This window comes from Microtus ochrogaster, chromosome 8, assembly GCF_000317375.1.
Source record: "Microtus ochrogaster isolate Prairie Vole_2 chromosome 8, MicOch1.0, whole genome shotgun sequence".
Taxonomy (NCBI): domain Eukaryota; kingdom Metazoa; phylum Chordata; class Mammalia; order Rodentia; family Cricetidae; genus Microtus; species Microtus ochrogaster.
Window position 1 is genome coordinate 35341356 of NC_022015.1, and position 12848 is coordinate 35354203.

At 51.2% G+C, this 12848-nt stretch overlaps 2 protein-coding genes across 3 annotated transcripts in view; both read right to left on the minus strand.

The window, feature by feature from the left end:
• Positions 1 to 7887, minus strand: part of Igf2 (insulin like growth factor 2) — a 14196-nt gene extending 6309 nt beyond the window's left edge. Inside the window, exon 1 of one of the 2 annotated variants that reach the window (XM_026781505.1) lies at positions 7713 to 7887. In XM_026781505.1, coding sequence (XP_026637306.1) covers positions 7713 to 7748 — 36 coding nt within the window. In that variant the 5' untranslated portion in view covers positions 7749 to 7887. The remainder of the gene's footprint in view (positions 1 to 7712) is intronic. The other variant, XM_026781504.1, reaches the window with a different exon arrangement.
• The window catches only part of LOC113456530 (insulin-like), a 7802-nt gene continuing 2703 nt past the window's right edge, over positions 7750 to 12848 (minus strand). Inside the window, exons 2-3 of the mRNA XM_026781320.1 lie at positions 9292 to 9517; positions 7750 to 8059 (exon numbers count right to left, since the gene is read on the minus strand). Of these exons, the coding sequence (XP_026637121.1) occupies positions 7750 to 8059; positions 9292 to 9517 (536 nt within the window). The remainder of the gene's footprint in view (positions 8060 to 9291; positions 9518 to 12848) is intronic.

Below are 12848 nucleotides of genomic sequence, written 5' to 3' on the forward strand. Positions count from 1 at the left end.
CGGGGGGGAACGAGGGCCGGGGGCCCTGAGCACGGGGGGGTGTGCCGGGGGTGCGTGGAATGCGTGGTCCCGAAGTTGGGGTGGGGGGCTGGGAGCCCCAGCATGCCCAAGAAATACCGGGTACCCGTTCCAAAAAAATTAGAGGCCCCATGTCATGTTTCCGGGGTGCCCTGTGCTTGTGTGACAGGGGCGCATGGTGTGAACCAACGTGCGTGGCACCCTAGGCCTCAGTGGTAGTGAGGGAACTGTGCTCAGTTAGGGGGTTACAAAGTAGGCGCAAACTGGCGGGCAGAGTTCAGGCGCAGGTAGCTGGGTGCTGGTTCAAGGGTCCTCACAGGGACCTACCTGCCAGACAGTGGACGGTTCCCAAGCGCTCAGCCGCCACCTGCCTGAGCAAGCTTGGCGAGCTGCAAGGCACCTTGAGTAGCAGCCAGATCCCGAGCGCCCCCCGGTGCTTTGCGCAGGGTACCTGAGCAGTCTGGGGGGCCATCAGGTGTGCCACTAAGGGAAGGCTGATTTGGCTACGCCAGAGTTGCCCTGCGTGGGACCCATCACAATGTCGAAAGAAACAGGACGGGAAACATAGCTCAAAACCATACCTGTAAGCTAGAACTCACTGGAGTGCGTCTAAGCAGCGCGCCTTTGGGACCCACCCAGAATATCCGGATAACAGTTACCCCGTCCTCTGTGTGTTGAACTTGCGTAGAAGCGGGTTCGGCCCCAGGGGCCACCACGATAATTTGGGGGTCTGAGGAAACTATTTCCTGGAGGGTTCAGACGATGTAAAAAGCCACTGTGATTTTTACAGAGTCAAAACCACTCATAAACCGGTGCACCCTGCTTCCCAGCACCCCGCGCCGCGCACCTCTAGGAATGGAAGGGGCTACCACCAGCGGAAACCCGCGCGCCCGGGGCTAACCTCCGGGCCGGGCCATTAATCACTTAGTCCGCGCTCTGCGCACGCCTCCCCAAGCCTTCGACCCGCAGGGTTGGAGGCTCCAAGCCGCTGGAGAGCTCAGCACCTCTCCCCGACTAGCTTCGCCCAACGCTCTGCCCTTCCCGCTTCCTGGCCGCCAGGCGCTTTCCCTACAATCTAGTTGTTTGCAGAGTGCATGCAAAGTGGCGCGTGTTTCGGGGGCACCCAGCCGCCAAGGAAGAAGCCATCAGCCCGCTCCCGCGTTACTCGGCAGCAGGCCTGGGGACTAACTGCGAAGTAGCCGGGTGCCTGCAGCCGCAGAGCTGGGGCACGCGGAGCGCGCCATGGGGAGCTCACCACAAGGCCGAAGGTCGCGTCGGGAGGCGCAGGAGGATCCGAGGAGAAGGGCCGGAGAGGCTCTGTGGAACGCAGTGGACGCTGCTGAAGGTGAGCGAGACCCCGAAGGCAGTCCCCAGTGTCCCGGGGCAACGCCCAGTCCGTTGGAAGACCCGGGGACAATGCCCAAATTTGGGGGAAACTGGGGGCAATGCCCAGTCGTTTTCCTGGACGAGGGAGCAGCACTGCCCACGTCCTGGCCGTCGGCAGTGTCCTGAGCGTGTTTTGGGCACACAGACTTTTCCAAAATCTGAGCCGCCGCCCGGACACCGTAAGAAAATGAAGAGGCCGAAACCAATGTTATGCGCAGGAAAGGGGAAGCTGCCGAGAGTGGCCAGCCAAAACAATGCTCAAATTTCGGGGATCCCAAGTCAGACCCTTGTTTGATTTGCAGCCCTGTGAATGAGTGTCCCGAAGTAGGGGAACTCGAGGGAGACTCCACAAATGGGGAAACTGGCTAGTGACAAATTTGAGATTCCAGAAAAATTAGAATTCAAGTTGGGAAATTATTCCATGCAAAAACAGGGAACATTGTAATCCAGGCCTAACTTGGGAAACCCAACATCTTGGTCAGCAACCTTGGGAAACCCACAAAATCCTAGACTAGTTTGTAGAAGTTAGGGGGTTTATAGTTGCTGTTGAGTTTAAGAAAATTCCCAACATGAAATTTGGGAAAACTTCATTTTAATTGCTTAAAATGGGAAGTAGGGATTTAGGGATCTAGGTCAATTCTTTTTGGGGGGCGGGAGTGGAGACTAAGGTTTACCCTTAAGGCCAGTAGATCTTGTAGCACCCGGGAAAAATCACCTTTATAATTTCCGTGGCCTCAAAGAAGTCCTTCAGAGAATGGGGAAATGCTGTTTAAATGTGGGCGAGTTGGGAGTGCAATCAGTCCATTTGAGGAAGACAGAAAATCAATGTCTTTTAATATTTTAATTTCTTAGAAAGATTTCAGTTGGTCTCTTTGTTGAACAAGGGGGGAGTTTGTATGTTTTCTTGGACAATGTTTGCGTTTGGAGAAATGTACTCCGAGTTTTAGAGATCAATAAAAATTACCCAATGGATGTTGAAATCTAAATTGCGGGGAGCAGAATTAGTAGCTAGGAAAGTTGTAAGATACAGACCTTTAAAACCTAGGATTTGGGGGATCTCGGACATTTTTCACCGTGCTTTTGGGGGACCATAAAACATTGCCCAAATTTAGGGAGACTCTGGCAGGAGTCATAAATTCAACAAGGCTCATTAAAGTTTAATAAAAACCCAAACTCTTTGGAAGAAAAAAATCTCATTTTGTTTTGGAGTACCTGAATTTGGCCCCAGGAAAATAATTTCTGAATCTAAAGTTTCCCACTATCCCTGGAACACTTTAGGGCCAACTCCTACATTTTAAGGAATAGAGATTATGAGTTCCTAAATCATAGGACATGAGAATCAGTGTCCCAGATTTGTAACTTGCAGAGATTGTGCAGGGTGACTGGAAAAAAAAAAGTTGAAATGTAAGAGGCTGTGTGGGTGCTTGGCTGGCACTGCAGCGGGAGATAGCGGAACCTTTCCGTGACCCAAAGCTAACTAAAGGTGTTTGGGGGCCTGGAAGACATTGCCTAATGTTTGAGGACGCTCAGCATGGGCCAACATGGGGGAGTGAGGAGAAGGGTCCAGGATGGTGCTGGACTTTGCAACTGGTGTTTGAATTTAAAAGAATAAATAAATTTAAATTGTTAAGCTGAAAGGATCCAGGAACTCTTAATACTTGGTGCAGAGAAAATGCTCAGAGTGTTTAAGACTGGGAACATGCCACATTCTAGTATAAAGAAAAAGGCTTTGGCCAAGCGTTAATTTTGTAATCTGGTCTCTTGCATGACCCAGAGAGACATGTATGACTTGAGAGAGCATGGAAAGCTCTTGCCACATGTGAGCACACGCCCTAGATCATTGCTTAGCCTGCTTTAGGGGCTTGAGTGAGAGCGTCTGTATTTTAAAGAACTTTAACTGTGGCCAGAAAGCTTCCAAGAGCCCCAGAAAACCCCAACCTTGACCCTTGTGTGTGTGGGGGGGGTGGGGGGCTGGGGTTCTTGTTGAGTGAGTTTTAGGGGTAATTGCTAAAAACACTCCCTTGATTTTCTGGAGTCTGGGAAATGAGAGTGTAGGCTGCTTGAGTTGCCTACATTCTTAGGGAAGGACATAGAAAGAAGGCTAGAACTAGGAGGGTTCCAGGAAAATTGTTAAGGAGGTCTGGGTGGGTTTCAACTTGTAAAATTGAAAAAAATGGGCTTGGGGGAACAAACTACAGAATCGAGTGTATTGTGTTCCCTGTTAATAAAACTGGAGGGCGGGTGGCAGAAAAAGAGAGTTAGCGGGTCAGTGCTGCAGATATAAAATGATAGGGACACGAGAAAATACCCCCCCCACCCCGTGGGTACAGCGCCTAAATGCTGTGAAACTGTCCACTCTCCAGAGTAAGAAAAATTTGTCAGAAGGACTAAGGACCCGGACTTACGTTTAAATTTTAGGGAACTGAGGTAGGAGCTTGCATATGAAACTTAAGAGACAGGAGCAAAATTGGGGGCCCAGGCCACATAATCTAATTTTGGGGAGCCAGCGGAGGTGGAATTCCCGCCTTTTGAAAAGTTTGGAAATCAAGTGTCAAAAAAGAAAAAAAAAAAGTTTCACTTGTGAGAAGAACAAACACTGAATGATTTTGGAGGGCCCCCGGAAAGCAATGCTTAAATTTTGAGGCTCCCAAGGAAACAACGCCTGAGGTGCAGAGAAGCCGGCAAGTTGCTCTGGCTGCACGTACACCACAGAAAATTAGAGCTGCATTTGAGAAACTGAACTCCCATGCGGCGAAGGACGGGGCGCCAAGATCCGCGGTGCCAGGGAACTCACACGGAGCAGGGGCGCCCTCACGGGGGAACCCGGGCGCGGGAGAGGGGCGCAAGCGGAACAGACTGGGAGCACCCGCGCCGCGGAGCGCGCGCCCGAGCCAGCGGCATTTTTCGTTCTTTTGCCTTATAGTTACCCAGAGGGCTTGGGTGGCTGAGGCAAAGCCGGACGGGCGTGGGCGAGGGGAGGGAACGTCGAGCAAGCAACCGCGCGCTGCTCCCCGAGACTTCCCTGGACTCCCGGCGCCCCGTTCGACGCCCCACCGCCCCTGCGCCCCACGCGCTCAGGCGCCGCGAGCCTAGGCGAAGCCGCGGCCAGGCAGCCGCCGGGGGCAGGCTCGTCCCTGGCTCGGTTTGGGGACCCGGAGCACCCCCAGTGGCCACCCCTGCCCGTCCCGTGTCCCGAACGCGCCGATCAGGCCTTGCCCACTCCCTAACAATTAACAACGGAGGAATCGGTTTTGTTTGGGCAGTATGGAAAGAGGGTAAAACGTGGGGGAGCAGAGAAAAAAGGGGATGGGGGTGAGAGGGGCGCAGAATGACACAGTGATAGCAGTGGCCGGGTGCCAAGGCCCTCATTTCGTTTTTCAGAAAATTTCGGCGACTAGCCTCTCAGTTCTGGCTGGGGAAAGTCCAGCTTCTTAAAGGCAAATATTAAACCCACACACAGGCTCACCGTGCTGTTGTTGGGAACAAAGCCACCCCCTCAAAGTTGGGCAATGCTGGAGGTGAAGGGCCACAATTCTAGCGGGACCTGGGGGTTGGGGTGGGGTGTTCGATAGGGGAGGTGCTGGGGAGTAGCGGAGTGGGGAAAACCCTGGGACCATGACTGTAAGCATTGCTTGTCTCTATAGTCACCCATAGAAAGACCCATAGAAGGATAGTATGGGGAGAGGATTCTCAAAGCCTGACACCGGGGAGGCAGGAGTTAATGTCCTTGGACAGGTGCGGGGACCCAGGCTGGGTGAGGCATTGCCTTCATATTAGCTTGGCAAGATTGAGAGAGTCCCCCACACCCATTTTCCACCCAGAGCATGAGGCACGTGGGGAATGTTCCCCTTTCAAATTCCAGTCCGCATCAATCACCCCCGTGTCCTATTCCAAGAACATCTGGTCTGCCCCCCCCCCCATGCTGCCCCTCTCCCACCAGCCTCTATCCCTGGTTTTTCTGGCTTGCCTGCCTGTGTGCCTATAGACTTGAGGAAGCTTCCAGCTAGAAAGACTGGGGTATGATAATGCTCCCCATTCTGGAGGAGTCTTGTAAATTTTGGGGGAGTGAGGAACACTTAAAAAAAAAAGGTGTCTTTGAACACCCAGTCCTCCCAGTCCTCGTGAAGCTAGAGCAGGCTAACAAGCCCTCTCCTGAGGGTCTCCTTTAGGAAGAAACTGGCTCCCAGGGGCCAGCTGGGGGCTCTCTACCTTTCCCTCATGAAGTGGCACAGGTTGGGGATAATCAAGATACTGGGACCAGAGCCCCATTTCTGGAGTCCTGCTTTATTGCTCCTAAGGGGCATCTGAGAAGGCGGCAACCACACCAGAGGCCTGTTTCATGGCCTAATCTCCGCTTTCTACCCTGCAGAGGTGCCTTGAAGAAAGCTACAGGAACACCCTGGAGACGCACTCCTGGATTTTGCCAGGTAGGGAGATGCTGGGGTCACCTTGAGTGCCCACTGAAGAGCCACCAGGGCATGCAGGCAGGGTAGGGAGGGGCCTGGGACATGCACGGTCTCTTTCTTCTACGTGGCTGTCCACAGAGCCTTCACCTGGCCTTATTTAGTCAAAGTGTGACTCAGGGCACAGGGAAGAGGCTTGTAGAGTTCCTGGTCAACCTAGGGCTCAAAAGTGCACAGCCCACCCTTAGCCAGGATCAACGACAGGAGTCAGTCTCCCTCCAAGGCCCTTTCCTTTCCCCTACTCCCCCGTACCCCTTACAACAGCCTTAGGATGTTATGGGTAGGGGGCTGTGGTTTTCTCTAGGAAGGGGAACCCACTAGACATGAGCCCTAAGCACACCCCAGTCCCTGCTCTGCCCCACCACCATGACAGTTCAAGTCTTTCTGGGCTTAAAATCCTAAAGAAACTAAATACCCTTTAAGATTCAGATTTGCCCCTTAAGCCTGGCCGCACCCTTAGCCAGGGACTCTGTCTCCCTTCAGGCCTTCCTTATTTTCTCTGTCTTTTCCCAGCTCTGCTGTTGCCCAGACTTGGAAACAAGCCCAGCATTTTGTACAGCCATCTTGTCTCTGAGGGTCCCTAGTAGGCTCTCCCCCATGCCCTGCTGAGGGACAGCTGCTGCAGAGGCCACCACACAGAGACTCCAGACCAGGGAGACACGGGCAGTGCTCTGTGTTATTATGCAAGCCTGGGAAGTCACCCCTGGAACCGCCAACAGGAGGATTGCACTACCAAACCCCAAAGTAAGTAAGAGTTACTGTGGGGGCCTTGGAAATGGGGCAGCAGAGAAGGTCGGTGTGCTGGGGTGGGGATGGACAGAGGCCAGGTCATGTTAATTCCTTTAATGTCTGAACCATCCTTTAAAAGAAGATTTATGGCTTCCCTTTGGCATGGGCACAGCAGCCTGGAGGTGGAGTAGGAGTTCACCTGCTGGGCCCCACCTAGCTGACTCTGGGAGTCCTCTGCCCTTGAGGCTAAGTCACAAGGACACAGAGGCACACGCTGCCCCCTCCCCCAACCTCCGACGTTCGCCCAGACACAGAGCCTTTGCCTTCCTGATCCCCAGTACCTGAGCAGTGAACTGCAGGGTCACCAAGCAGCAGAGCTTACTCTGGCAGAGTCCACAGGGCTTCTGGCCCCAGGCCCTTTCTAGCTACCTCCCATCCCTATTCATGCACAGGAAGCCCATGGCCTCCAGAACACAATGGAATCAGGACACGAGCTCTCCCAAGGCCCTTCCACAGGTCTCAGAATGTCTCTTTGGTCATTATTTCATTTTCTGTTCACAGTTCAGTCAGGAGGCCTGAGACTGTCACACACTTTGACAAATGCGGATAGACACAGAAAGGCCAAGCCACTGGTGCAGAGGCACCACAGCAGCAACTGCACGGCCTAGGAAAGGGAGGGCAGGGCCCCCTACGCCAAGCTTTCCAGTCTCCCAATTCTTTCTAATTAACGGTTTATTTTCCTTTTCTTTCCTCAGATTCTTTCCTGATCTGGAACCTTTGCCTTTCCCTCTTGGGCTGTCTGACCCTCAGCCCTTGCCACCTTTGCCCTCAGCCCTTGCCACCTTTGCCCCTACACTTCTGGGAGCACAGCTTCAAGGACCTGCAGGCTATAGAGACTGCTGGATGCCTGCTCTGCCTACACCTCGTGTTCCTAAGGAGAGGCCCCCGGAGCCCACCTGAATTCCAGATACCAGCTGTGTGACTGAATGGACTTCCTAGCCTCTGCTGGCCCCTTGGCTGCAAGGGACTTGGCTGAGCCCTGTATCTGCAGGAGTCTGGATATGACTCTTGTGCTAGAGATACCTCTGCCCTGCTGGATGTGGGATGGACACTCACCTCTGGGGAAGGATTGGGGCTGGTGGGTGGCTTCATTTCAGTTCTGGGAGCTTGGGGATCTCCTGGGCCACAGGCCACAGCAGCGGGCCTCAGGGCTGGGATCACGATCACCGGCTGCTCTGGCCGGTGGCTGCTCGGGCTTCGGCTCGGGCTTCGGCTCGGGCTTCGGCTCCGGCTTCTGCTCAGGCCTAGGCTCAGGCCTTGGCGCAGGCCTCGGCGCAGGCCTTGGTGCAGGCCTTGGCGCAGGCAGGGCAAGAGCTCTAGCCTTAGAAGTTGCAGCAGCCCGAAATCGCCTGGGGTCCTCCTCGTGCACAATGACCTGGAGCTCGGTGGTGACTACTCGGCCCCTAGGAGAAGCAAAAGTCCTTGAGATTATATCAAGAACAAGTCTTCTCTAGTTGAGGCTGGCCCCCTTCCCCCCTTGCTACAGGATGGAGAAGCCAGTGGGTCAACTTGTCAGGGTTGCTCCCACACCCCTTCTCTTCAGCTGCCTGCTTCCCGCTTTCTAAGCAGAAGGGAGAAAGCAGTTGGTAAGAAGTCACTTTGCCAAGTTTGACAACTGCTTAGGGAGAGGCAGGAGACCCTCCTTTGGAAAGGACAAGCTGGCCCCTTTCTAATTAGGGGTGGGCTTCTGCCTTGGCATGGATAAGGGTGCTGCACACAAAAAGGTTTCTTTGAAGGGCCTCAGCTAAAGCTATGAAATCCCTCCCACTCCTGTCCTCACACTCCCACCTTGAATGGGAACAAAAATCAAGAGAGCACATGGCTCTGCTTTAGGAAGGGCAGCCTCTGGAAAGGGTGGTAGGGGCTTCTCCAGGAAACAGCCCCGCTCCCCATGAATGCTATAATGGGTGGATTAAGGCATCTGGGATCCGAGTTGCAGGAAAGAACACACTTTATGCACAAAGAAATGTGCACCCAGGAGTACTGTTACTGCCCCAAATTTATATTTGCAGACAGGACATGCTAGAGGGAGAGTGCATAAAGGGACTGGCATATCAGCAGAGAAGCAACTTTTGTTTTTTAAACCCTGCTAGGGAACAGCAAGGAATAACATCCTCATGGTTCTTCTACTTATCTCTTGGTGGAAGCAGATATAGGATATAGAGAGGGAAGCTTTGCTTTTTAAATTTTATATATATAAAGCACATGTATGTGCATTTTATGCATGTATATGATGCATACACCCCACACTGCCCCAGAATCTCTGTCTGTCTGCACAGTTGGGATGGGGAGGAGTGTGCACCAAGGGGAAATTTTTCACAGAGAAAAACTTCCACATTTGTGAAAACAGCTGTGTACTCCTGCTGGGAAGAGCAAGAGACCTGTCTCTCCCCTTTTGCATGGTAGATTAGTGAAGGAATGGTTACTTTCCTTGTACTTTTGTGCAGTCCTCTAAGTCCCCAGCCCGATTATCAGAAGCTGAAGTTACTCAGATCCGTCCAGTCCAGCGGCTGTTTTTCCCACTTCAGAGATCAAGATCTTAATTGCCCCAAGTCCCCAGCTCACTTACCCTTAGGAGAATATTTAAACTATAGTTTCACCCATACACAGAAGGAATGAAAAGCCAGTTAGTTACCTGTACTCTAGTCGCCTCGTAGTCCCTGAAGTTCCCGGACGGTGGATAAAGAGGACCGGGGAATCACTGGTGCCAAAGATCCTCTTCCGAAATTGCTTGGGTGATGATCTGCTGGCTGGGCCAGTATCAGCAGCCTCCGCCAAAGCAGGGGGTGCTCCGGTTGCGGTGTCCAGACACTCCACCTGGGTCGATGTTGAGGAAGAGGTGGAAGGGGACGAGGCTGAGGCTGAAGAGACGGTTAAAGGAACTTTTAGAGTGTGCATGATAACAGAGCCTCTAAAAGTGGGTCCTGCAGTCCACCACGGAGCAAGGCACCTGCTCAAATGATAACTGACACTATATCTTTGCCCCTCACCTCCTCGTCCCCTCCACGCCCAGCCCCTGACCCCTCCAAATTTGGGAAATAATGTGCTTGCACAGTGCAGCAAAGACTTCTGGGGCAGCTGACTATGGCACTTTCCCACACTAGGGCATGGGGGCATTAAGGGGTGGGGCTTTGGCCTATGCCTGTCAAATGGAAAGACATCTATGTGGGCGTGAACATAAGCTAGAAGCACTTCCTGTTAGCTAGGGGGTGGAGACTATGTGCAGGGGGTGGGGACTGGGTAGGACTTCACTAGAGTGACACTTGGTAGTCACTTGACACCCTGGAATGTCTGTGGGCGTGGCACAGGTAAAAAGGGGCGTGGCCTATTTAAATTAGAACCCGGGTTCAAAATAAATATTAAAATTACTTTTAAAATGCTTCTGTGCATCTGTGTGGTACAGCGCCATCTTGTTGTTTCATGTTTCGTGGCTACTCAACTTAGAATTCTTCTCTGTCATCAGTCGTCTGACCTGGCCCCCTGCCCTCTGTGAGTAGTGCCAAGCACTAAACATACTGATGCAGATGGCATGTATAGTGACACTTGTTCACCCTTTTTGGGGTGTTGATTGGCTGGGTTCTCACTCCTTTTTAGCCTAGCTGCAACTCCGTGTAAGGCACAGACTGAGAACTGACAGCAGCTGGTCTGGGACTCAGATACAAGCATTGCCTAAAGTTTCATTTGTACTCTGAAATGTTTGTCCCCTGCTTTTGAGGGAGAGCAGGAAGAGCAGAGACTCAAAAAAAAAGAAAAGAAAAAAGAAACAAACAAATAAAGTGTACTCCACCGAAACCCACTAGTCTCTACCCTTTGCACTTTTGAAGTCTAGCTAATCTTTTTATCTTACTTATCTTATCAGCCCAAGCTAAGATTTAATGATTCCCTCTCCCTTTGTTGTCCAAGTCCTACCTGCACTTCTTTACTTAGTGGCAGAGATAGGCATGTTTGGGAAGAAGGAGACATCCGTAGGGGAAGATAATCAAACTTTAGGGGAATTCATATCTGATGGGGGTGACTCAACATGATACAGACATCCTTTTTCATGGGAAAAGGGCAGATGGGATTTCTCACTATGCTTGTGGATGACTCCCAAGTCACATCTGTGGTACATAGCAGAGGGCACCTCACACTTCACAAAGGTGAGGCAATCTTTTCCACACGAAGATTCTAGCTGTGCTTTGGGGCTGGTGACCAGACGTATGTGGCAAGTGCTGCCCTCTGTTGTCTGCTGCAGTGTCTGGATGATACTAGGGCCTTCTGAGAACGTTTGGCTGGGATTTACCAAGGCAGAAGTTGGCATGGGGAAGGTGAAGGCTTACTCCAAACCCATGAGGCAATTCCTTGGAAGTGCCATAAGAGGAGGAGGTACTCTTTGAGCAAGTAGAAGGCCAAGGGGCTGGAGGAAAAATTGGCTACATCCCACAGGTCACAGTCAGAGAAACAGTCTTAACTTCTTCCAAATGAATTCAAGTTCTGTCCCCCGAATTCCTACCTCTGACTAGGCCCAGGGCTATTTTTATCCTACTAGGGTCTTATAACACAGAGTATTTAAGGAAGAGGAGAATGCAGGTGAAGAATGCCCATGGAGCAACTAAACCATGGTGCCATCGAGGCAGAAATAAATGGGGCACCGGGTATCAGTGAGCTACAATTTGAGGGGCATGATCTTTCAGAATTATATTTCATAGGTGTTCCATGGTTGAGGGATACAGTTTATGGGACACAGGAGAAAGGGACCATAAAAGAAGAACTAATATTGGGTTGCAATCATGAAGACACGGCACAGAAACAATCTACTCACTTGATATTTCTGGAGAGAAGAGTAACTTAATTCAGGGGATCTGTCTGAGCTCTCATTTATGGAAAAGAGAGCTGAAGAACCCTTAGAAATCCCGAGCATCTACTTGGCCTTGCTGGGCTGCTAAAGTGGCCTCATGCTGACATCTAGTGGCCATATCTGCAATTACAATGCACAATTTAAAGTTCTTACTGCAGGAATTTGGGGGTACTCAGGGAGGCAAACTGGTGATAGGTGACGCTATGACTCTTTCACCCTACAGAGAGACCTTCTGTAACATTAGGGTACGAGTGAGTGCTGTAGCCTTGTACTTGGATTTTTTTTTTTTGGTCTCTACTCTATCAGGCATTTTTTTCTTTGCTTATCTTCCTGATCTAGGACTTAGGAGCACCCCAAATTATATAAACTCCAAACAACTTGAATCATCCACTTAGTTCTATAAAGACTATGTCATATTTATATTAAAAATAAATTTATTATAGACTCTTTCTAGGTATAATCCCAGGATCCCAGATAAGAAGTGGGGGCCCTAGGGAGAACTAGGGTGGGCTAAATTTTGTTCTTAATTCCCCTTAGCAGCCCCACCATCTTGCATCTGTAAAGGGAATTTGCAAACCTGGCTTAAGCTCGACATCTGGTGGCCATTTAAGAAATTACACTGAAGCTTCAGAAAACATCTCTCTCCCCACAATCATAATTACAGGGTGCTTTATGAAGCCTTGGGAATGGAGAGAAGAGGGCAGGTGTCAGGGCCAGGGATGTCATTAAGTGGTAGAGTATCTTGCAAGCAGGAGGCCATGATTCAATCCATAACACAGAAAAAATCTCCTCTTATTCTACCTACACATAACTGTCCTTAACCCTGCACATTGACTTCCTCCCCTTGGCGGACAGGCAGGAAAGGGCCACCTTCTCAAAAGGTACAAAGCCATAGCTGAGAACCCAGGAAACCTTGTGCTTGGGGATGAGGGGCACATTCTATATACCCATTGAGTATCACACAGGAATAGACCAGGTCCAACGGACTGGTGACTGCCAAGGTTCAAATACCTAGTCTGCTCATTACTTTGGGCAATCTACCTTGAGCTTCCGTTTTCCCTCCTGACCTCAAAGGTTGTTTCTGGAACCATGTGGAACTGTAGCTGAAACAATCCAGCACCCATGGCTGTGAGAGACCTGTTCATAACAGCTCTTCTACCTGTTCAGACAAAACTTTACTCAAGGTGGAACTCTGGGATTTGGAGTGGAACACTGGCTAGAGCTGCCTTAAGAATTGAGTTAGGACTTAAAAAAACTGCAAAAACCTTCTTGTCCCAACATACACAGTGGACCTTAGGACCAGAGCATCCCTCGTCTGCAGCGTGGCCCTGCTGGTCAGGACCAGAGCATCCCTC